We start from the raw sequence: 23,475 nt of genomic DNA, 5'->3' as shown, positions 1-23,475 counted from the left end.
TAAGATGTAGATTCAGAGGCAGTGAGAGAGGTGGTCAGAAATCTCCTGAGTTTTGAGAAGGCCTTCATAATGCTGAACAGGATTGGATGCCTGAAGATAGACAGGAAGTGTCCGTCCAATACTCAGATTAGTGGTCCATTACTGGGTGACCTTTACATTGGCTGCCTTCCCCACAAGTCCCATATGAGTGGTAAGAACAAGGCAACTGTCACAATGCAATGTCATCTATATTTTAATAAAGGGGCACTGAACTCAGGAACTCTACTTCTTTGATGGAAAGCACTTAGTGAGTTTTTAAATTTTCCCCAGAGAGAATTACTTTAATTTTTAAAGATGGCATGACCCTGACATGGCCTAGGTGTAGAGTGGTTAGTGTCACTGGTGAGACGGTTCAGTGGGCTTATTTGCCACCAGCCCATATGACCCGAGTTCCATTCTCACTACCCACATAGTGGAAGAGGATGTCTCCCACAGCTGTCCTCTAACTTCAGTGTGGTTAGGGCCTATATTCTTGGAATATCTGGCAAGATGTATGGGGACTTGGAGCTGAGACTCCCAACAGACCTGTCCTGTGAAAAACCATTAATGCACTCAGGTTTCAAGTTAGTGATCAATGCTTAAAGAAAAGAGCTGGTCAAATCCTTCCAGTTATAAATGATGACTTCTTGAAATAAGAAAAAATCTTCCCTTAGCTCAGTCTTTGTTTTAATGTCCTTCAAGTTATAGATGATGACTTCTTGAAATAAGGAAAAGTCTTCTCTTAGTCTTAATCTTCCACTCTGTTTTCCAATCACAAAATACTTTTTCTTAATGATCTGTATTTTCTTTCAAAATAATAAAGTTGTCTTCTCTAGTTGGCTGATGAATTAATTTCCTTTTTTTCTTAGATACTCTCCTGAAAGAAACACACAGCATGCACGTTAATAATTTAGGAGTAGTGAACTTCCATTACAATGTAGTTCGTTCATTTTTCAATAAGCAGTGTTGGGTGACTACCATGTGCTAGCACTGTACCATATTACAAGGATGATGGGATAGTTAAAACACAATTTTTGTCCTTGTGGAGGTCGTTCTACTAGAAAAGAGAGATGTATGCAATTCTATTTCATAGTGATAGGAATATTTGAGCTTCTCTGAAGAGTGATTAGTTCTCCATGCAGAGACAACGAAGGTACACATAACTGTCAAGGAAAAAATGAGTGGGGGAGGGCTCAGGGAACAGTAGAACCTGCTGCCCAGTCCTTCATTTAAAAAAAAAAAAAGGCAATCTATTAATAAGAGAAATTTGGCCGGGTGTTGGTGGTGCACGCCTTTAATCCCAGCACTTGGGAGGCAGAGGCAAGCGGGTCTCTGTGAGTTTGAGGCCAGCCTGGTCTCCAGAGAGAGTGCCAGGATAGCCTCCAAAGCTACACAGAGAAACCCTGTCTCGAAAAACAAAACAAAAAAAAATTGAAAGCTGTTTCACTAATCAAAAATTCTACTTGTTTTCTTAAACTGACTGCTGGTTATCACTCGGGTTGCCTTCCTCTGCTGCAGTGATTCTAAACTTCCTAATTCTGTGACCCTTTAATACAGTTCCTCATGTTGTGCTGACTTCCAATCATAAAATTAAATTCATTGCTACTTAATGACTATAATCATACTGTAAATATTTGTGTCTTCTCATGGTCTTAGGTGGCCCCTTTGAAGGGTTGTTTTACCTCCAAAGGAGTCTTGACCCACAGTTGAGAACCACTGCTTTACTGCACCTATGACAGATGGAAATGGTAGGAGACCAGGACTGTATGGTCAATAGAAGAGCCTGGACAGTTCAGCTGGTAGAGCATCAGACTTTTAATCTGAGGGTCCAGGGTTCAAGTCCCTGTTCAGCTGACAAGCTTTTGTTGGGCGGTGGTGGCGTATGCCTTTAGTCCCAGCACTTGGGAGGCAGAGGCAGGCAGATCTCTGTGAGTTCAAGACCAGCCCGGTCTACAAGAGCTAGTTCCAGGACAGCCTCCAAAGCCACAGAGAAACCTGTCTCGAAAAACCAAAAAAAAAAAAAAAATTGCTTTGACGATTTCCCTCATGGGAGACCTCACCCTCCCTGAGGAGTGGATGGGGAGTGGGATAAGGGGTTGGTGAAGGGGATAGGAGGATGGGAAGGAGAGGGAACTGGGATTGGTATGTAAAATAAGATAGTTTTTAATTTAAATAAAGATTAATTAAAAATAAGTACATATATTGACAGTTAAATGATGGGACTTGATACACCATGTACATGTTAAATAAAAGAAATCTGATACAGTCAAAAAATTTTGAAACAGGGTCTCACCATGTAACTCTGGCTGGCTTGAAATTAGTTATATAGATTAGTCTGGCCTTGAACTCACGGAGATCTGCCCACTCCTCTTAAGTGCTAGGATTAAATAAATTAAATACCCAGAGGATTAAAACATTTAATCACCATGATTCTTTATTTCTCAAATTTTCTACAATAATCACATAATTTTTTGATAGAGAAAAACACAATTTTGGGCCCTAATAGCACATGCCTGTAATCCCAGAATTTAGTGGGCTAAAGCAGGAAGATTGCAAGTTAAGCCCAGTCTGGGGTACACAGTGAAACCCTGTATCAGAAAGAGAGAGAGAGAGAGAGAGAGAGAGAGAGAGAGAGAGAGAGAGAGAGAGAAGAGAAGAGAAAAATCCTCAGAGTGATGAAGGAAGCACAATTAAGTCAGTGACAACAGGCAGTTGATGGGTTGCAGTCCAGCCCTTCCCTTCGTCTATGATGACACTTCTATCATAGCTGGCTCCTTCTTACAACAATGAGTTCTAACTGGTATAGTGTCAGTTGTATTATCCTTTGGAGTCTTTTGTAGTCTTGAATAAATGAATGAATGAATGAATGAATGAATGAATAAGTAAATAAATAAATAAATGGTCAGAGAATCTCTATAATGAAGTCGGGAACTCTCTGGTCTTCTCTATGGAATTAGCCTTGGTTCTGAGCCAATAGGATAGAATCTATTTTATTGGAAGCCTAGTGGCCTGTCTGTCTTCCTACTTTTATTATGGATACTTTAATGAGATATATTAGCTCAAATTATAGGTCTCTGTCTGGTTCCAGCTCCTACTCTGCTGAAACTGACCCTCCATTTCTGGAACTTAATTTCTCACATATTCATTTGAGCTGTCCTGGAATGATAGGTGGAAGTCATTCACATCTCTGTTTATCAAACATACAGTAATTTCCTACTCAAAATCAGGTACTGTGCTAGATATGAGCTAGGAGGACTGATTACAACGGTTTTGCCACCTTCCGGGTTCCTAATCCATCTTAACAAAGAGCTCTAATGGGAATAACAATGGCGATGTGCATAAAATATAAAGCACAGTGGAAGAGACATCAATCAGGTGGGACTTGGCCTCTCAGTGATGATGAGGAATGTACTAACCAGATGTGAGGGTGATAGATAGAACAGGAATGCATTTCTGCCAGGTAGGATGGCATCTACAGAGTCACGAGAGGCAGAGGGCATGTATGTCTTACTCGGTTTTGATCTGAGACAGTGCAGGGCACATGAATGATTGGGCATCACAGTTATTTGCTGCAACAATGAATAAATGAATGGCTGCTTTTCTTGCTAGAAGCCCCTACTATTTCAAAGTACTGTTTTAAGCAATTATGAGATTATTAGAGACTCAAAATAGATGTAAAATAAAACACAAAACACAAAAATTTACTATGCCCAACCCTCACTTTAGTTCTCTATTAAACCTTATTTTTATTTTTCCATATTTGTAAACCAGGGAAGGGGCTGCAGTAACACCAAGATGGCTGGTTCTCTACTAGCAGCTTCTCCTCTCTACAGGGCAGGTCCCCAACACTTGTCTGCTTTTTAGCCTACTTCCTCTCTGTTCCCTACTCATCTCTTTTGCATAGCTTACAGACATGGAGGTGGGAATACGGGTAAACCATATGACACAAATCATGGCCTCACCATGCTACTGGGCCAGGGAAGGAAGCAGTTGACTTGCAATGGACCAGAACAAAGAAGAAACAAGACAGACACCCAGTAGTGCTCCCATCCGTGGTACCCACATTTCCCATGGCTCCCCTTTGCTCAGCACTTTGTGTTTATGTGAGCCACCCCTGGATTCTCCAATAAATTCCTCCTTTCTCCCTCAGCTGATTTGAGTAGGGTCTCAAACCTCAGTGGGAAGCAGACTTACCCAACTTCTCTGTGGCTTCCACACAGACACTAGGATACATGCCTGCAGTGTAAGTGGCTACCAGAAGATACAGATGTGTCTTCACAACAATCACACCAGTGTTCTCCTAGATGAAGAAGAAAATAGAACACTCTGCCTTGGGTCTGAACCACAAGGCCAGTAGTTACCCTACACACATTAAAAAAAAAACAAAAAACAAAAAAACAAAAACCTATACCCTGACTTCTTTTATTTGTGCATTTGTATTTTAATCTTCCACTCTTTTGAGAAATTCAGTAGAGTTTTCTGAAAGGCTTCAGCTTTTTACACTAATACTGTGTGTGTTGTGAAGAGAAGTTCCTGGGAAGAAACATACCATACACTGACTGTGGGGAGGTTGGAATGTTGGGGGGGGGGTCCAGCCCTAATAACCATCCCTTGCCTACCTCTGTGTCTGATTTAACATTCTTATGCCTAACGGGGGTATGAACTTTGGAATGTATTTAAACACCCCTACTGACCCAGCTTTATTGTATGTGTCCTTTCTTCATTTCCTCACTGCCCCAGTCAGAGTTTCAGGACCCAAGGCAAGCAGGTCATGGCACTATGAAGGATGAACTGTATCAGGAAGAGGTAGCTCAGATGACAGACTCCAGAGGAAATATTTACAACAGCCAGGATATCTGGATGAGAGTACTTTTGGACAAAAAGTGCTTTTTATTCTTTACTTCATTTCAGCACTGGAGACCAAACCCAGAGCTTTGCACATTCTAGGTAAGTTCTCTACTCCTGAGGTCCATCCCCAGCCCTTCTGAGTATTTTCAGATCTGCCTTCTTGGCACTAGATTGCTCTCTGAACGATGGAAGGCAGTGATGACCTTATGCTGTATTGCAGAGAGCATCAGGAGGGGTAAAGAAAATTGAAGTAAAACTCTTAAGGTTTTTACCTACATGTCTTCAAATCTTGAATACTTACATTCTTAGCATAAAGAGAATAGTCATCTGCCCGGACACATTTGTAATCCTTCTCCCTGAAATAAAGCCCTTCCCTTCGGGTTATCAGTGGGTTTTTGGCAAATCCATTCACAAGTGTTCGAACATCATTTGGCATTACCTACAGAGGTTAAATAAGCCAGGTCAGAAAAGCAAGGCCACTGGCTAGTCATATTTGGTTGACTACCTTTTTAAATGGCCTGAAGGCTAGGAATGGTTTTCACTTTTTAAAAATGACTGGAAAAAGGAACAGCACTTTGTGACATGTCACCATTACATGAAATCAAAGTTCCATTGTTCATAAAGTTGCACTAGAGGATAGCCATACCTATTATTTTAGGTATTATCTATGGCTGCTCTTCCAGCTGCAGAATTACTGATTGTGACAGACTATGTGGTCTAGAATCTTAAAGCACTTCCTTTGGCTTTTTATAAAAAATAAAGGTCTTTTTGTTTAAAAGTCATAGCCCCAGGAAAGGATTTTCTGAAAGGGATTCCAATAGCACAAGAAAGAACCTCAGGAATTGGCAAATGGGACCACCTGAAATTAAAAGTTTATGTACATCGAAGGAAACAATCGCTAAGACAAAATGATAGAACATAAAAAACACAAAACAATCACCAAACTACACAACACAGACTGAAAAACGACTTATTCTTGGGAGTAGAAAGAGTGCTCTATAGTGGGAAGGGGAAGCTGTAGCCACGCCTACTTAGGGGCCGGCTACAGTGTCCCCTACAGTGCTCCCCTATAAATTTATGAGGGTAAACTGAGTCAGTAGAGGCATATGGACATATTAAAATCCTATCAGAAAAACAAGGCCCAAGCAATACCATCTACAACAGACCAATGACTCTCTCACCTGGACTCCAAAAAGAATAAAGAATACACACCTAGTACTGAGATGGCATTGGTTCCTACCAACCTGGACCTACCTCATCCATCTGTCTACCAATCTGGACCCAATCCTGCCCTTTTCCTCCTGGAACTGGTCTCAACTTTGCAGCTTTACTCTCAAACTTTTGATATGAAGGAGCCTAATGAGTACGCAAAGATTCTTCAGATTCTTTCTTGAAGCTCTGGTTTTGTTAATTTAAGAATATCTATTATCAAATATCTACTGACAGTTCTACCAACTTTCCTGCTTTTTGGGACTTAGGAACACTCTTGAATTCTGCTGTGGTCTCTTAATTTGTTGCCATTTTGGAACCAACCAACCATACATACATACCTATAAATGGTTATAAGTATATGTATACACACATATTACTGTGTGATCCAAGAGTTGATATTAGTATAAAGATGGGACTAAAACAACCTGTGTTCATCTCCGTCATGGTTACCAAGGAAAGCAGGCATATCTATCAAGTTGATGGCATAGAAACTGTTGTACCTTGTGAATTTATTATTACTCAATAAATTCTGACATTGTTGAAGCATGTTCATATTTTTTACATAGTTCACTCACAACACATTATATGAAGAGGACATGATAGAAACCAAAATTTTGTATGTTAACCTAAAAAGTTACTTTTTTTCCTCTTACACTAAATCCGGGTGATGCCACACATAGGCTCCTTTCATGGAGTTTGATGAGGGCTGCACCGTCCACATGCTTCGTCCCCAGTAGGGTATCTAACAGTAAGTTCTGCAGGTGACTCATGCTGATTCCTCAGCTCTGAACCAGGAACTGTAGCTGGTCTTCACACGTAAGCATACAAGTGCCTCTGATACTTCAGTTTTAGTATCAGCGTGTGTCCTTTAAAACATCGGAAGAGTGAAAATAGTGGTCTACCATCCATCCACTGTTCACCAATACCCAAGGGCGGGGGGGAGGGGGGACTATAGGAAAATCAGAGTTCACAGACTTGACTTATTAAGCAGAGTTTGAAAAAAAAAATCAGAGCCTCAACAATTTTAGCTATGTAATGACTTACATGAGAATTACCTGGGACTTAAAAACACAAGTCCATGCTTATCATCTCAAGTACTCTAGGGGCAGGAAGGTCACAAGTTCAAGGTCAGAGAGAGAGTCTGTCTTTAAAATTTTTTTTTTTAAAAAGCTATGCGGATGAATCTCAGTGGTAGAGCGGGAAACGCAAAGCCCTCCATTCAATCCGAGGACCCGCAAAAATGAACAAGTAAATAAATAAAAGTAAAATAAAGTAAAAACAAAAAAAGGCAACCAGCTATCCAAAGAACCTCAAAACCACCGACCACGGAGAACAACCGAGTTAAATAAGATAATCCTTTCATTCCTCCTCCTCGACCAGCATCAACGCTGGAGACACACTGGTCAAGAGACCCTAACTCTACCACCACCTTGGAGGCCCTGTAGAACTACATTTCCCGCCCAGGGCAGCCATCTTGGACGGCTCTCATAGAGTCAACCGCCACGAACGCTCCTTCACCACAGGGACCTAGCAGGGGGACGTCCCTCTCGTGCCGCTCCCTTCTGAGAAATGTCTGAGGGCGGGCAGGCAGCCTAACTTAATCTGAAGTCTTGGGTGATGGGAGCTAAATATCGGGTACCAGGGTTACTGGGGAGTCAAAGCTTCTCCAGGGGCGGGCATGAGTGGAACCTGGGTACACGGACGAAAGCTGATTGGCCGTGGCAGCTGCCTGTTAGAGAGAGACGAGCACCTGTTCTCATGTGGGCGGAGCCTTGGGACATGGGCGAAAACTGATTGGCTGTGGCAGCTGCCTGTTAGAGCGAGACGGCACCCACCCAGGCTTATGGGCCGCACTCCTCGGTGCCGCTCGACAAGGTTCGCGCGCGTGTTTGTCGCTCCTTTCCCCCCTGCTTGTGGCGGAGGTGCATGTGGGACCGCGTCCAGGAGACAGAGCCCCGAATATTCGCGCGTTCTGAAGCCACGGTCTCTTGTTGCTGGAGAGCCGAAAGCCCTGCGTACCGCCAGAGGGAGCTGAAGGGCCTGGTCGAAGGCTGCAAGGCCTGGTGGCCCCGCGTACGCAGTCTGCATCAGAGGCGGGCGAAGGGGGGCGGGGGGGGGGAGCGGGCCTGGCGGGTCCCACTCCCTGGTGAGCGGGCCTGATGCCACAGAGCCACCGAGGGCGCAGACTCAGAAGTCCCCTTCCCTCTTACTCACCTGAAGACCCTGGGAGGGCTTTGGGCCTCTTGGAGCTTGAAGGCCCGAATTTTGTCCAAGATTCGCCTCCTGCAAGAGCTCATTTATGCCTCAGTAGCTTGAAAATCACAACTCTGTAACATTCATGGCTTATCAAATTTAGGAAACTGCGGGGAATTAGATCCCTGTAGGCTAGTCGGACGACTGCACGGCTTGAATAGCACCTTGTAGCCATGAGGGTTCCAAAAGAGCCCTGTTTCCTGGCAACTGGAAGGGAAACATCGAGGGTCAGTTACGGAAGACTCATTCCAGAGGTGCCCAAGGTCTTGAGTGTTGATTATTAAACAAGAGAGAATTGCTGTGGATTTTAATTGTAAAATAAATGCTATTTTAGCTTTTCTAGGGACTCTGTTAGTTGGTGACCACAATGAAAAATGGAAACCAAGATGATCCGGTACCTGGCACTCTTCACAGGCGCAAGAGCTCCAAAGAATGGCTGGAACCACAGTCGCTTTCTTTTATGGAGGTATAATTGTATGGCTTTTGAGGTCCTTGCTTAGAGAGGTGGTGCCTTATACTAAGTTTGAGCTTTTTTCTTTTCTACTCTAATCCCTTTGCTCTTCATTGGAGAGCTTCTTTTTGTTGTTTTGTTTTTAGAAACAGGGTTTTCTGTGTAGCCCTGGAACTCGCTCTGTAGACCAGGCTGGCCTCCAACTCTCAGAGAGATCTGCCTGCCTCTGCCTCCCGAGTGCTGGATGGAGAGCTTCTTAAAATGCTGTTAGACCCCCGGAAAACTCAGGCCTCCGTGGTCTCAGCCCACGACCGCAGTCACCCCATTCACCAGAAAAAGCTTGCTGCAAACTGCATGAGGCTTTATTTTTTAAGAGCTAACCCCATGTTAGCTCGGGTCTTTCACCCTGTGTCGAAAAACCAAAAAACCAAAAAAAAAAAAAAAAAAAAAAGTTTTTTTTTTTTTTTTCAAAAACAAGTCTATAGCCAAATTTATTATAAAAGAGTAAGAATAGGAACAGAAAATGGAATGCAGCCCTTTTTTAGACCTTGTGTTGTTTTATTTGGTGGCTTTTTTTCTAGGTATAGGTTTGCCTAAGGTGGTGCTATACTCATAGTCTTAAATTAGATGCACAGAGATATTAGTCTGTCAGATTGAGGCCTGTGCATGTCTGTCTTAACCAGAAAGGTAAAACCATCTTACCAGATGTGGGAAAAGCTGGTTCTAACTATAACATGACTCTGGGCAAGTCATTTGACTGTCCTGGGACTCAAAATGCCTGTGAGATGAATTATTTCTTACTCTACAATGAGCTGTAACCTAGAGCAGAAAGATCAAAATAGTCTTTGAAAAAGCACTTAGTGATACAGAAAAATTGGATTTACAGAGAATGCTTCAGGGATATGCCTTTCACATACATAATAAGCACAGATAATGCTAGTGATTTTTCAAGATTTGACTTTTGGACTAATTCTGTTCTTTTAGGCTTTAGCTAAAGAAGATATTGATGCAGCTGTTCAATCAATATTATATAGAGAAAATTATGTAATGAAGGTAAGAATTGCCTACAAAATGCATCTTAGATATTTTTTTTTCATTTTCATTGTAGTATCTACTTAACACTCAAAGTTTTTGATAGTATAGAAAATAGATTTAAAAACACTCATTAGCAATTGGGATTAAATGGAACACATCTCTGAGAGTGTTTTAATGACTGCCAGTCTCCTGTGCCTTGGGGAACTTCCTTCAAGACTGTACAGGTGAGTGCACCTGCCCACACACACATATATACATACCACAGATGCACACTCATAGAATAATATTTCTAGTATGACTTCACTTATATGTTGCTATATTCTCTCTCCTCCCACTGTGTGGTATTTTTTATTTATTTTACGAAAATAAAACTTTTTGTTTATTTGTTTTTTGAGACAGGGTTTCTCTGTGTGTCTTTGGCTGTCCTGGAACTCATTTTATAGTCCAGGCTGTCCTTGAACTCAGAGATCCGAAAGGTGTGCACCACCACTGCTGGGCTTAAATAAAACTTCTAATTATTTTTATTGTATATAATGTGTGTATATATGATATGTGTGTGAGCAACCATGCCATGACACACACATGGAAATCAGAGGACAACTTTATGGAATTGGATCTCTTCTTCAACTTTATATAGGTTCTGGGGGTCACACTCAGGTTGCCAGGCTTGAGTGACAAGCTTCTTCACCTGCTGAGGTACCTCACTGGCTGAGTGTATTTGATTTTCAGAAGTGTGAGCATGTTGCCTCCATTGTCCATGCATCCTTGTTTTTGACAGTGTGTGCCAAATAAAGGACTAAAAGATTGAACGATGGGTTATTCTTTTACTCCTCCTTGGTATGAGTGCTCTGCATGTTGTATGGTTGTTGGGAATTGAACTCACTGAGTCATCACTGCAGCCCCCAGTGGTGGGTTATTAAGAATAATTTAAGCTTATGAAATTTTAACTTTTACAAAATTTTAGGACATAAAAGCTTCAGGATAATATTTTTGTCTTTCTGTCACTGATTACTAGGAACTAGATAAGTATTTGTATCATCACGACTTCTTACATGCAAGAAGAAAAGAGATGTTGTATAAAAAATGGGTTGAGCATGTGGCAGATCCTCTACAGAAAAAAATTACAGAAAAAGTTTGTTCACATAAGAAGATTAAAAAGAGGAGACGACAAGAATTAGAAAACTTTTTGAGGCATGTAAATAAGAAGGTACTAAGAGGTTATTTTATACTATTGCAGTATTTAAAATTTATGGTTCTCTTTGTCCATTTGCTGTTTAGTCATCTAGTCATGCCTCTTCCTCTTCTACTTATGTACAATCTATACTCTTGATATAGACAATATATTGTTTTAAAACATTAAATTGTATGTATTCATATATGTGTGCATGTATGTGTGTGTTATGAGCTCTCAGAGAAGTCAGAGTTCTCTTCCCACCATGTTAGTTCTGGGCATTGCACTGAGATGTCAGTCTGGTGGTAGGGCCTTTACTCACTGAGCCATATTGTGCATGAAGTGTGGCATTGATGCACTGGTGTTCTGAAGCGTAAGGCTGGAGACATGTGGAGCTGGGACTGTAACTTAATGCCTCAGGTTTGTCCCTTATGACTGAGGGCAGGGGTTACAAACTGTTGAACTTTTGAGTTCTGATATCCTCAAAATTAATTATGTACTTCTTTCTATGTGCGGTTTTATTTCCTTTTTATAGAAAACTGCATTTATAGAGCATTATGATCCAAAAGAGTATGATCCTTTTTATATGGACAAGAAGGACCCCAATTTTCTGAAGGTAGGCAGTTTTCTTAACTGTGGTGGTATGTGTCTGGTTGTTCTGAGCAGCCTTAACATACGTGCTGCTTGTCCTTGAGTGAGCCCTTAAAGTTCAGTGACATTGCTAGAGTGTTTTCCTATCTCATATTTTAGAAAGGAATAAATAACCAAAGGCCAAATTAAGTTAATCTCAGAAAATATGAAAATGTTGTATAATAATTGAGTAATAGGAAATATTTAAACATTTTCAAAGACTTTAAATTTTGTTACAGAAGTAATACATTCTTTTGTTTTGTTTGTTTTTTGAGCAGAGTCTTCTATGTAGCATTGGCTGTCCTAGAACTCACTATGTAGACCTGGCTGGTCTCACAGAAATCCACCTGCCTCTGCGTCTCTAGTGCTGGGATTAAAGATGGGGCTACCACATACAGTCTGAGATGTTTTATAATAAATGAGAAAACTGATTTTAAATTAATAGTATAAAAAATTTTAAAAATTCCACTACCCCAAACTGACTCTCTAACATTTTTTTTTTAAATCTTTCGTCATTTTTGTAGTGCAGCATTCTTTTTTTTTTTTTTTAAAGATTTATTTATTATGTGTACAGTGTTCGGCACCAAATCTCATTACAGATGGTTGTGAGCCACCATGTGGTTGCTGGGAATTGAACTCAGGACCTTTGGAAGAGCAGCAGGCAGTGCTCTTAACTGCTGAACCATTCTCCAGCCCGACTCTTTAACATTTTTATATATCTTTCTGGACTTCTTTCTATTTAAAACTAGTTGGTGTTAATCAAATGTTTGCTTTTCTTTCTATATATTAAGCATTTATTCTACCACTGAGCTACAATGCGAGCCCTGCTGTCTCTTAAAGAGGCAGTACAGCACAGACAGGTTATTTGTCAGAGTCATCCATCTGTGAGCTGCAGAGCATAAATGAGTTTCCAGTCATTTACTACACCTTGCTATGCTGTCATTTTTCCACAGACTGAGTATTGCTCTTCTTAAAGATTTTATGATGCTTATCTCTGCAGATGATTTGTGACTGGGAAGTTATTTTATCTATTCCTGTATACGGGTATGCAACCTAAAGGCATTAAGGACATTAGACACTGGTGAGGGTAAAAAGACACAGGAATCAGTTGTGTAGCCTTAGAGTGACAGCATGTGCCTAAGTAGCCAGAACAAGAGCCAGGTGTGTCAGACCACAGAGCAGCAGGACTTCAGAGGGCATTAGTAATATGTAAGCAGAAGGGAGAAAAAGAAGCATTCTCTCAACTAAGGTTCCCTCTTCCCAAATGACCCTGCTTGTGTCAAGTTGACAAGACAACTGACTAGCACAGATGGAGATGAGTGAATGAGGCTTCTAGGGGAGGCATTTTAGAGCAGAGGAGGCCAGGAGATTTCAGGCAGACCCTTAAAGCATGGTTCTGGTCACTAGTGTGCAACACGGATGAGCTGGACCACGCAAGAAGCAGGGTCTACAGTCATACAGTGAGGACACAAGGGGCCATTATGTCCTGGCAGTTGGAGGGAAAGTGAATTTTTTTCCCAAGATAGGGTTTCTCTGTATAGCCCTAGCTGTCCTGGAGCTTCCTGTATAGACCAGGCTGACCTTCAACTCACAGAGATCCATTGGCCTCTGTCTGCAGCATCAAATCTGGCACTGTCTAAGAAAAAATATGGTTGCATTCAGGTAATCTTAGTAACACTAATTTATTAATTTTTTTATATATGTGTGGTTGTACTTGACTGTAATTCTAGCTTCTCCGACTGAGTAGGAATTGTTCTTTGGAGCTATCAACAAGTCATTAGGATTTGTTTCTTTAAAATATGGAATGAAGATCTTGGCATGGTAACACACATATTACGATAAATCTTTCCGCCAAAAGCTGCCTGAGCCCCACCGCCACATGTATGCTTTTCGCCAGCCGCCTGCCTGAGTTAGGCCCAAATGAATATACAGAGAGACTTGTATTAGGTTCAATGCTGCTTGGCCAATGACTAGGACTTCTCATCTGTTAGCTTAGTGTTAATTATCATAAATATATATATAAGACTTATCAGACACCTTGTTGGTGTCCCTCCTGGCCAGTGGATCACATCGTGCTGCTGGAGCAGGAGTGGAGGGGAAAAGGGCATACTTCCTGTTTCCTCGCTTAGATATGAGTCTCCTTGCCATGTCATTTCCTGCCTGGATCATCACTTCTCTACTACATTTCCCAGAATCCTCTTTGACTCCTAGTCCTTGCTTGCCATTGGCCAAACAGTATTTTATTCAGCAATCAATAAGATAAACATACAAAGAAGTACATTCCCCATCACACACACTTGCATTCCAGGCCAGCCTGGCCTATATGAGTCCCAGTCTCAATCAGACCCAACAGACATATAAAATGCTACATGACTTTGTCTGCCTTACACAGGGCCATGCTAATATTTTCTGTATTGTTTTACTTTTAGTATATGTGCTACCAAAGTGAGCATGATAACAAGTTTTAAAGTGATTTTTAAGAATTATTAGGTTGCATATTTTCATTTAGGTTCTGTGGTCTACAAGTTAAAAACTTCAGTCACTACTATGTATGCCAAAATGTAAAAATTCATTAGAAATTTGGTGTAACACGAATAATAAAAACCCAGAGACAGATACTGGGGTTCGGGCTTCAAGCTTAAGATCAGAAAAACAAAGCAACCAGCCACTAGCTCTTACCTCTACCTCAGACTGAAAGGGCTGTCCTGTCCTCAGTGTGGCTGGAGAATAAATCTCCCCACAAATCTCAGACTGCAATCCTGTCTCCACTAAGCCTCGGACTGCAATCCCAGACTTCTGCCTCTTTCTTTTATACCTCTCAAATCCTGGGGATAAAGGTGTGTGATTCCCAACTGCTGAGATCACCTTTGTGTGAGCTGTTTCTCTTTGGGACTGGATCAATTTCTTTTCTTTCGTTCTTTCTTTCTTTTCTTTTCTTTTCTTTTTTTTTAAAATCAATTTCATATATCTCAGTGCGGCCTTGAATTAACAGATCCATTTGCTTGTGTCTTAATTCCTGGGATTAAAGGTATGTGCCACTACTGCCTGGCTCTATAGCTAGCTAGTATGGCTGCTGGGAATAAAGGTATATATCATCATTGCCTGGCTCTATGGCTTGTGGCTAGCTTTGTTTTCTGTACCCTCAGGCAAGCGTTAATAAATCATAAATAATACATCACCGCAGATAGGGAAATGTGATGTAGTTGTTAATTAAACTTTAGATGGTTGTTACTCTCTTTAGAGTTTAAAACTTTGTTTTCATTTGTCAAAAAGTCACATACAAATAATGAGATGATAGCACTATTTTTGTCTCTTCACAGCAAGTTAATGCTTGTTCGTCCTGTAAGTAACACTCCTTGTGTAAAAGTGAAACTGTAAAGGGCAGTCTGTTCACAATTAGATCTGGATAGACATGTTCATGTTAAAATTACCCAAGAAAACAAATCTAACCATTGCCAAGAAGACACATAGGTAACCTATTCAGGTGTGGTAGAATTTCATAGGAGCAGGCTAGGCCATGACTGTGACAGTTTCTGAATGCTGTGGTCTTGTGTTGAATTTTAATTTTAGTAATGTTGGCCAACAAAAGACATTTTGTACTTTGAAGTTTCATAGACAATCTGCATTTTGAATACATGTAGTTAGTTTTATATAATTATTATGTTGTTAATTGTGGGTGTTAGAGTAAGATGAACATATGGATATATATTTCCATTAATTAAAGGAAAGTGAAAATTTAAATTTAGAGATATATATGTGATAGTGACAGGAGAGTTTTGAAGACTGAACCCAAACTTTGAAATATAAGCTAACCTTGCTTTGGACTGGGTAGATAGTTTAGTTAGTATAAAGCCTGCTCGCACAAGTACAGGACCCCAGTTTCATTCCCTAACACCCTGTGAAAGGCAGATGTCAGAGAATAGATCTGTTTTGACAAAGAGACAGATGACAGATGGTAACACATGGATCCCTGGAGCTCACTGGCCAGCCAGTCTCATCAAAAAGAAGTAAGCTTCTGTTTCAGTGAGAGACCCTGTCACAAAAAAATAAGGTGGAAAATGACTGACAGAGTCAGCTGACATCAACCTCTGCACTCCACAGACACATACATCCATATGCATACACATACATACATGCACCCACCTACATATATACATGCACATACATATGTACATCCACATTAACATGTACTCATGCATGACCCCTTACACATAGAGCTAACCTTTCCTCTTGGCTATATGACCTCATAAGAAAAGTGTCAGAATATCCCCATCTCTTTGTAATGTGTTACATAGAGCCGGTGTATGTTCATAGGTCCCAAATTGTTAACATATGTATGCTTAGGATGGACTGAATGTTAATACTCAGACCTGCATCCCAGTCCTCAAAAAAGTGCTTCTCTTGTAGGTTATCATGCCACCATTTCGTGATCCTTTGAAAAAAGCACAATATGACAAGGATGATGAAAAGAGAACTCTTCTTCAGTGTGAGACTGGTACTTAATTCTTACGTGATTTCCTTCCCTTGGAGCAGTGCAGTTACATTTGAGCATGCTGATCTAGGTCACTAATTTTCTTGCAGGCAAAATCTATACAATGAAAGAATTTAAAGAGATCGAGAAGGCCCAATTGCATTCCAGGTTCCCGAGTATTTCTAATTCAAGGCAATGTATGACTCCAAATGAATGGCTTAAAGTGTCCATGAGATATATAGAAAGTGAATTTTGTAAAAAGAGCAGGTAATAATTGATGTAATAGAAGTTATGAGCTTCTTGGACTTGAAAACTCTTTCTTGAGACAGTGACATCTTTAATTAATTATTTTAAAATGTTTATCTGTGTGTGATATTTTTCTTGAATACTATCAAAATTCCCCAATTTTGGTTTTCATCAGGTGGACTATGAGGTATCTAAGCTTATTTTCCTCTTAAGAGTCCTCTGATATTTTCATTTTTATTGTTATATATATTTCATTAGTTTGGGAGAAAACTTAGACCATTATTACTTCAGACATTTCTCATGTACCATTTGTCTTCTTCTAATTTTTGAGATTATGTGTATATGTGATCATGTATAATGTCCACAGTTCTGTAAGACTTGATAATGGTTGGCTTTACTTTGTGTGTTTTGGTTCAATGACTCCTGTTGAGCTGTCTGTAAATTCACAAGCCCTTGTTGTATGCTATCTACTGACTGATAGGCCCATCAAACACACCAACTGTGATATCGTGATTTTTAGCATTCCTATTTGACTTTTCATATTTTCACCTTTTCTGATATTCTTCATCTTTTAGTGATAATTGTCTACTTTTTCAACCAGATTTTTTCAAAAGCCATACTAATCATAGTCACTTTAAATTTCCAATTGATAGATCCAATATTAGGATCATTTCTGAGTTTAGTTCAGTCTGGTTCTGTTAATTGCTTTATGTTTTGACTAGGCATTTTATTTTGTCTATTTTTTACATGCCTTATAATTTAAAAAGACTCATTTATTTTTATGTGTAAGGTGTTTTGCCGCATGTCTATTTATATATGATATGTTTGCCTGGTGCTTGTAGGGGTCAGAAGAGGGTTTTGGATACCCTGAACCTGGGTCTTCTTGAAGAACAGTCACTGTTCTTTGTGTGTGTGTGTGTGTTTTTTTTTTCTTCACTGTATAATACTTTCAATTTGCTCCCCAGGGAGGGTGAGGCCCTCCATGGGGGATCTCCAAAGTCTGTCCTATCATCCCAGGCAGGACCTAGGCCCTCCCCCATGTGTCCAGACTGAGAGAGCATCCCTCCATGTGGAATGGGCTCCCAAAGTCCATTTGTGTGCCAGGGATAAATACTGGTCTACTACCCAAGGCCCCATAGATTGCCAAGGCCTCCTCACCGACACCCATGTTCAGGGGGTCTGGATCAGTCCCATGATGGCCTCTTAGTCATCAGTCTGGGGTCACTGAGCTCCCCCTTGTTCAGGTCAGCTATTTCTGTGAGTTTCACCAGCCTGATCTTGACCTCATTGCTCATCACTCCTCCCTCTCTGCAACTGGGTCCCAGGAGTTCAGTTCAGTGTTTAGCTGTGGGTGTCTGCCTCTGCTTCTATCAACCACTGCCTCAAGGCTCTAGGATGACATGTAAGTTAGTCATCAATCTCATTATCGGGGAAGGGCATTTAAGGTAGCCTCTCAACTATTGCTTAGATTGCCAGTTGGTGTCATCCTTGTAGATCTCTGGAAATCTCTCTAGTGCCAGATTTCTTTTAAACCTATAATGGAAGAATAGAGGAGAGCAAGATAAGAGATATTATAATAGAGGGAGCCATTTTTTTTTTTTGAGACAGGTTCCCACTGTACCCCGGACTGGCCTAGAACTCCCCATGTGCATCAGGTTAGCTTCAAATGAATCTCTAGAGCTCCTCCTGCCTCTGTTGCCTAAGTGCTAGATATAAAGGCATGCACCACCACAACTGACCTTAATTTTATATTTTTCTGATGCCGTACTTCTCTGTAGAAACAGACATGCCTTTTCTGCCACCCATTAGTATTGGGAGAATTGGTTTATTAGAAGTTGATCTAAGTTTGGGTATTATAGTTGTTGCCTTTAGCACTCTACAGACCTTAAAAAACAAAGTATGTCATTCGTGTGCAGCTCACAGAAGCCAGAAAAAGGTGTCAGATCCCCCGGAACTGGAGTTCAGGCAGCTCTGAGCTGCCTGTGTGGTGATGGGAATAGAACCTATGTCCTCTGGAAGAACAGCCATGGCTCTTAACAGCTGCACCAACTCTTCAGATCCTTAAGGAGTTTCTTTTGTTGTTTTTCTTAAAGACATTTTCATTTTGAATTTATGTATATATGTGCCAATCTGTGTGTTGGTATGTGAACATGAGTGCAGATGTCTACAGAGTCCAGAAGAGAGTGCTGGGTGTCTGGGTGCTGGAGTTACAGGTGATTGTGAGTTAGCTGTCAGAGTATGTGCTGGGAACCAAGCACAGGTCATTGTGAAAAGCAGATTTTACAGTTTAGCCATGTTGCTAGCCCTGAGTTTTTTGTTTTTGTTTGTTTGTTTTTTAACTAGGAAGCTATGCTGTGCGAGGGCCTCAGGATGATGGCAGAAGGATAAAATAAAAATAGAGATTGATGTGATAAAAGAAAAGATTTATACAGTTTCATGACTTGGAGGGCTGAAAACAAAGTCAGAGGAAATTCTAAGTTGGAGCAGATATGCTAAATGCAGTGCTTTGTGCCTGTTGGGCAAGCTTTCTAACAGTGAGCCTGGGCTCCAGCCTGGTGGTTAAGAGCTGTCATCAAGCTGGGTGGTGGTGGCACACGCCTTCAATCCCAGCACTCGGGAGGCCGAGGATCTCTGTGAGTTTGAGACCAGCCTGGTGTACAAGAGCTAGTTCCAGGACAGCCTCCAAAGCCACAGAGAAACCCTGTCATAAAATGTATTCATCTTCTATGGCTGCCATACTGTGGCTGTCTTCTTGCTTCTGCCTCCCAATGGCTGAGAATACAGGCCTGTTCTACCACATCTGGCTTTATGACTTCTTTTTACTTTAAGGTATAAACTCCCAAGAAATAGAGGGAGGGTTTCAACCTTTCCTGCCTAATCTTGGTTCTTAGTGAACAGCATATCAGTCTCTATCATGGTTTCAGAAACTCTTAAACAACTAATATCACTGAGAAGGCACACTGTCAAGTAATGGTATTTTGGGCCATATTTATAGCAGTTAGTTCCTAACAGTAATTTGTGCATAAATGCAAATGAGCACTGCTTTGCAGCATCCTGACACATGTTTTCCTATTAAAGGGTCAAAGTGAAGACGAATTTTCGTACCAGTAGTTTAGATTTGAATCAATTGAAAAGGGAGCCTAATTTTCTGGAATCCCAGGAGAAAAGACGGTCAGTCACAAGTAAGTCTGTTATTTATGATTTTGTTCTCCTTTTGTTTAAGATGCTTAGTTGTGTTGCCTTCCCATCCATCATTTCAGATTGTTTGAGTTAGTGCCAAGGCCTCAACACCATGTCAGGGTAAGGGAACTTTTCTTTGGTGTTTATTGTTTAAAGGAACAAATAGCACAGAAAAAGCAAGTACAAAAATGGGGCTGAGGGAGAAGGTTTGCAACTGTACTAAAGTTATGAGAGTTTTAGATTGAGACTAGTTTGGTAGATACTGTACTGAGTTAAAAATAAGGTCTCATACATACAAAACTGCATTCCCAGTACTTGGGACGCTGAAGCAGGAAGATCTTAATTTTGGGTACAGCCTGGGCTACATAGCAAGACCCTGTGTGAGAAAACAGTGTGGGGATAGAGATTTCTCCACACAGGTGTAGAAAAAGGCAGCTTCTCATAATCTGATTAAAAATAATATGATCCTTTTGTATTTTGTTTTCCTTTATTTTTTAAATTGGTTGTTGTCTAGTTTCTTAGAGACAGGGTTTCATGATTACATGTAGCCTAGACTGGTCTTGAACTCTCTATATAGCTAACAGTAGTCTTAAATTCTTTATCCTTTTGCCTCCACCTTCTGCATGCTAGGATTACAGGTGTGGACCACTACCCCTAACAAAATAACATAAACTGCTTTGTAGCCAGTTATACACAAGCCGAACAGTCTAGCTGGTAGGTCAGGGCACTGGGTCTGAAGCATAATGACCTGAGGTCTAGTAATAGCTGTGTGGTCATGGGACTTGAGGAGTGAGCAAGCTGATAGAGCGAATTAGTATTTGATATGAGAAATGAGTAAAAGCAAGAAACCAAAGACAACTGTGTTGTTGAGGTTTTTGTCCTGAGGGGCCTCGATGGATGCTGGTCCTACTCATGACCACAGAGAGATGAAGGAAGAAGTGCAGAAATAAAGATAATGTTTTCTGGGGCTAAATGAAAGATGCCTTTTACCATTACAACACACATTTATAGGGTATGGTTTTCAAGTAAGTTAGCCTTTCCTCTAGCTGTTCATTAAACATGTTGAGGGTAGGGATGTAGCCTGGTGCTCTAGGGCTAGAGATGTAGCCCAATGGACAGCACTTATCTAGCATGTGCAGGATTCAGTCTCCAGCAGTCTCTTTCTCAAAAAAGGAAACAGATGAACAAGTAAGGAAGCAGTGAGCACAGTCTGTTCAAGGTAGTTGACCCTATGTAGTTTCAGAGCTAGGTGCTTCTGATTACAAAGGCTTCACTTCTGTAGTTAGCATAACTAAGTGACTGTGTTGCTCTTCCTAGCCTGGAACTTGCTGTATAGACCAGGCTGGCCTCAAATTCACAGATCTCTGTCAGCATCTGGAGTACTAAGATTAAAGGAAGACACACACACACACACACACACACACACACACACACACACACACACACACACACACACACACCACTCACACACATTCTTGATTCTTTTGTAAACCCTGTAAGACTTACCTTCACGCATTTAGAACGTAACATTTACTTCCTAAAAGATACCAAGACTAAAATCAAGTGTATTTTTAGTAATATTCAGCTGTATTTAGCAACAATTATCTTTTAACTCAACCCCTAGAGGAGCTGTGAAGTAGGCAGGTGATTGTTGCCTAGAGGTCAGAGGAGATACTATACTGGACATGCATATTTTTGTCATCTGATATTGTGTGATTTGAAGTCATAAGATGATCTGAGAGGGAGTGACAAGAGGACTGAGGCTGGATTCTGTGAGAGGCAACAACTCTTGCTAGAGAGGCTCCAAGGGGATCAGCTCCCATAGCCAAGGAACTTTCTGGTTCTCTAAGCCCTTTATCCCTATGGCACACTCAACTCTTTTCTTTTGTCACTTTCAAAAGGTTTTGACAACAATATATCCTGATTGCTGATCTGTGCAAGGACCCACAAAGGAAGACTGCTTTAAATGAGTTCCCTGCTGGCAGGGATCCTTCTGAGGGGCCAAGGAAGACATTGAAGAATCACTCTCTCTGTGCAATAAACTTCCTTTAATTTAGCGTTCAGTGTCTGTGATGATTAAGAAATGACAATACAAAAACCCCAAACAAGCAAACAGGCATGGTGGCATTCCCCCCCAAAGTGTATTTTCCTCTGAAGTTAAAATATTCATGAAGGGGCCAATAAAGAGAGCTGTCTTACTGAATGCCTGTCTCAATTCATTTGGTTTGTGACTAAGGTGTTCTTTCTGCCCAGGCACCATTGAAATTGAGTTTTAAGGTAGCAACTGTGCTGTTGCATCCCATATTTATTATCTGTCTTATTCTAGGGTATAGTTATCTAGGCTCTTAGAATTTTGCCACCAATCTACACATAGTTCCTGGAGAAAACTCAATTTAAAAAAAAAAAAAAAACTTAAAGCATTATGTTGTGGGAAATTTCAGAAGAGTATATACAAATAGAGATAATTGTAAAAGAGACCCTCATCCAATTTCAATAACGAAAACTTCACATCTATGCCACACCTACTTTTCAGCCACAACTGAATGTGGAAACAATTCCTAGATATATTTTCAACAATCGCCTTTCCAGGTGGTAGAGAGTGCACTCCTTTTCCTGTCCTTGCATGGGAACGGCAATTCCAAACACTTCACAAGTCCTCAGAAAGAGCCTCAATCACGCTGTGGTGTGTGCCTGTAATCCTTCCCTCTGGAAGCCAACGTGGGATGATTCCAAGTTCCAGGTCAGACTGGGTACATAGGCTTAAGATGAAATATGAAATGTTTCAGATAGTTATATTGAATATTTTCACAGTATTTAATATTCATCATGTGTTTATTGATTTGCTATCACAACACATTAAACACTACATTTGTATTTATAATTTTTTATTTTTCATATAAAACTACTAACATTATACGTTTCAACCGGGTACTCTTGAAAGACCCTCGGACCGAGGAGTCTCTACAAATCAGACGATCCCCTCAAAAAACACTCAATGTCCAGTCCAGCTGATGCAAAAACAAGAGGTAAGTTTATTATGGGACGTTTGTGCAAACGGGCCTCCCAGTCCGACAGACAAAGGAAAATGCCTTGTTCCTCTAAAGCAGGCTTTTTTTAATAGGAGAAAAACCATAGGCTTTTAGGGGTTTGGGTATGTGACCAGAGTCACAGATCCTTTGGAGATCTCTTATCTTTGGGGCTGGATGGTCTCCTGACTCAGTGGGATAGTCTGTTCTTATCTTCATGACCCTAGGGCAGGGTGGCCCTCTAGGAATTCTTGGTATTCAGTTAGGTTGTCTTGTGGCCTTGTAAGGGAATTATTTCTGCCAGCTAAGAAATTCCAGGGGCTCGGGTCATTGTGACCTTGGTTAGGTTTTTAAGTCAGGTCTCCCTGTTCTTAGGGTGAGAGGATTGTTTTTCTTCTAAGTTATTTCTTTGTTAATTCTAAAGTCCTTCATTCCCCCCCCTTTTTTTTTAGGTAACCCATTCTTGGGTTATTAGTGGACAATTTTATATAGCATTTCGACCAGGTAAATGGACGGCGTCTGTCTCATACTACTTCCTGCTGACTTTGGGGCGTTGTTAGGGGTCTAAAAAATGAAATGTTAGTCAAAAGAAAAGGGGATTTAGGCAGTGGAGAAGCAAGCTGGTTGTCAAACTGTTGAAGAGTCAGAAGTGTCCGCAGCAGCACGACTGGTTTATAGTCTGAGCCTGTCTGGGCCTCACGGTCCTTAGGAGCAGGTTGTAGTCAGCAGCTGATACTTAGCTGCGTTCTTGAGTCCTAAAAAAAACTTACAGATTCAGGTTAGAAGAAACATCAGGGACCTCAGCGCTTGGCACAGCGTGGTACTGTTGAGTTAGGACGAGGGCTTGAGTGATAGATAACCTTTCACGTATAAACTGTAGGAGCCTAGTGAGGAGACAAGGGCCAAGTGTCAGGAGTAAGAGGAGAATGAACAG

At 40.9% G+C, this 23,475-nt stretch overlaps 2 protein-coding genes and 2 non-coding genes across 8 annotated transcripts; 2 read left to right on the top strand and 2 right to left on the bottom strand.

Annotated features, from left to right (window-relative positions):
- Positions 1-219: 219 nt before the first annotated feature.
- Positions 220-7,963, bottom strand: Pfn4 (profilin family member 4). Its single transcript, XM_035447913.1, has 4 exons — positions 6,732-7,963; positions 5,168-5,305; positions 4,213-4,318; positions 220-895 (listed from the first exon to the last, which is right to left on the bottom strand). Exons 1-4 carry the CDS (start codon positions 6,846-6,848, stop codon positions 867-869), a joined length of 390 nt encoding a protein of 129 aa, XP_035303804.1. The 5' UTR covers positions 6,849-7,963; the 3' UTR covers positions 220-866.
- On the top strand, positions 1,800-1,872 carry Trnak-uuu. Its single transcript has one exon. It is a non-coding gene; the product is annotated as a tRNA-Lys (tRNA).
- Positions 7,881-21,718, top strand: LOC100762989 (protein FAM228B). 5 transcript variants are annotated; one of them, XM_027424576.2, is made up of 9 exons: positions 7,881-7,953; positions 8,666-8,797; positions 9,767-9,835; positions 10,833-11,024; positions 11,524-11,604; positions 16,026-16,113; positions 16,200-16,356; positions 19,414-19,517; positions 21,417-21,718. In XM_027424576.2, the coding sequence occupies exons 2-9, from the start codon at positions 8,699-8,701 to the stop codon at positions 21,437-21,439; spliced, it is 813 nt and encodes a 270-aa protein (XP_027280377.1). In that variant the 5' UTR covers positions 7,881-7,953; positions 8,666-8,698; the 3' UTR covers positions 21,440-21,718. The 5 variants fall into 5 exon arrangements, with proteins under 5 accessions (XP_027280377.1, XP_027280375.1, XP_027280378.1 ...); XM_027424574.2 differs by lacking the exon at positions 7,881-7,953 and adding an exon at positions 8,013-8,151; XM_027424577.2 differs by lacking the exon at positions 7,881-7,953 and adding an exon at positions 8,195-8,558.
- LOC113832191 lies at positions 13,970-14,071 on the bottom strand. The gene has a single exon (XR_003487009.1). It is a non-coding gene; the product is annotated as a U6 spliceosomal RNA (small nuclear RNA).
- Positions 21,719-23,475: the final 1,757 nt, after the last annotated feature.

Source organism: Cricetulus griseus, chromosome 7 (assembly GCF_003668045.3).
Source record: "Cricetulus griseus strain 17A/GY chromosome 7, alternate assembly CriGri-PICRH-1.0, whole genome shotgun sequence".
NCBI lineage: Eukaryota > Metazoa > Chordata > Mammalia > Rodentia > Cricetidae > Cricetulus > Cricetulus griseus.
Note: the sequence above shows the minus strand (reverse complement) of the source record. Positions and strands in the feature narration are given on the sequence as shown.

Bases quoted from the DNA above. Each gene is read 5' to 3' on its own strand.
- Pfn4 (XM_035447913.1), bottom strand. From the start codon at position 6,848: ATGAGTCACCTGCAGAACTTACTGTTAGATACCCTACTGGGGACGAAG. The intron at 5,306-6,731 runs GTAAGAGGAAAA...TAACCTCTGTAG, and splicing joins TGGCATCACCCGGATTTAGT to GTAATGCCAAATGATGTTCG. The intron at 4,319-5,167 runs GTAAGTATTCAA...TTCTTCATCTAG, and splicing joins ATTCTCTTTATGCTAAGAAT to GAGAACACTGGTGTGATTGT.
- LOC100762989 (XM_027424576.2), top strand. From the start codon at position 8,699: ATGAAAAATGGAAACCAAGATGATCCGGTACCTGGCACTCTTCACAGG. The intron at 11,025-11,523 runs GTACTAAGAGGT...TCCTTTTTATAG, and splicing joins TGAGGCATGTAAATAAGAAG to AAAACTGCATTTATAGAGCA. The intron at 11,605-16,025 runs GTAGGCAGTTTT...CTTCTCTTGTAG, and splicing joins AGGACCCCAATTTTCTGAAG to GTTATCATGCCACCATTTCG.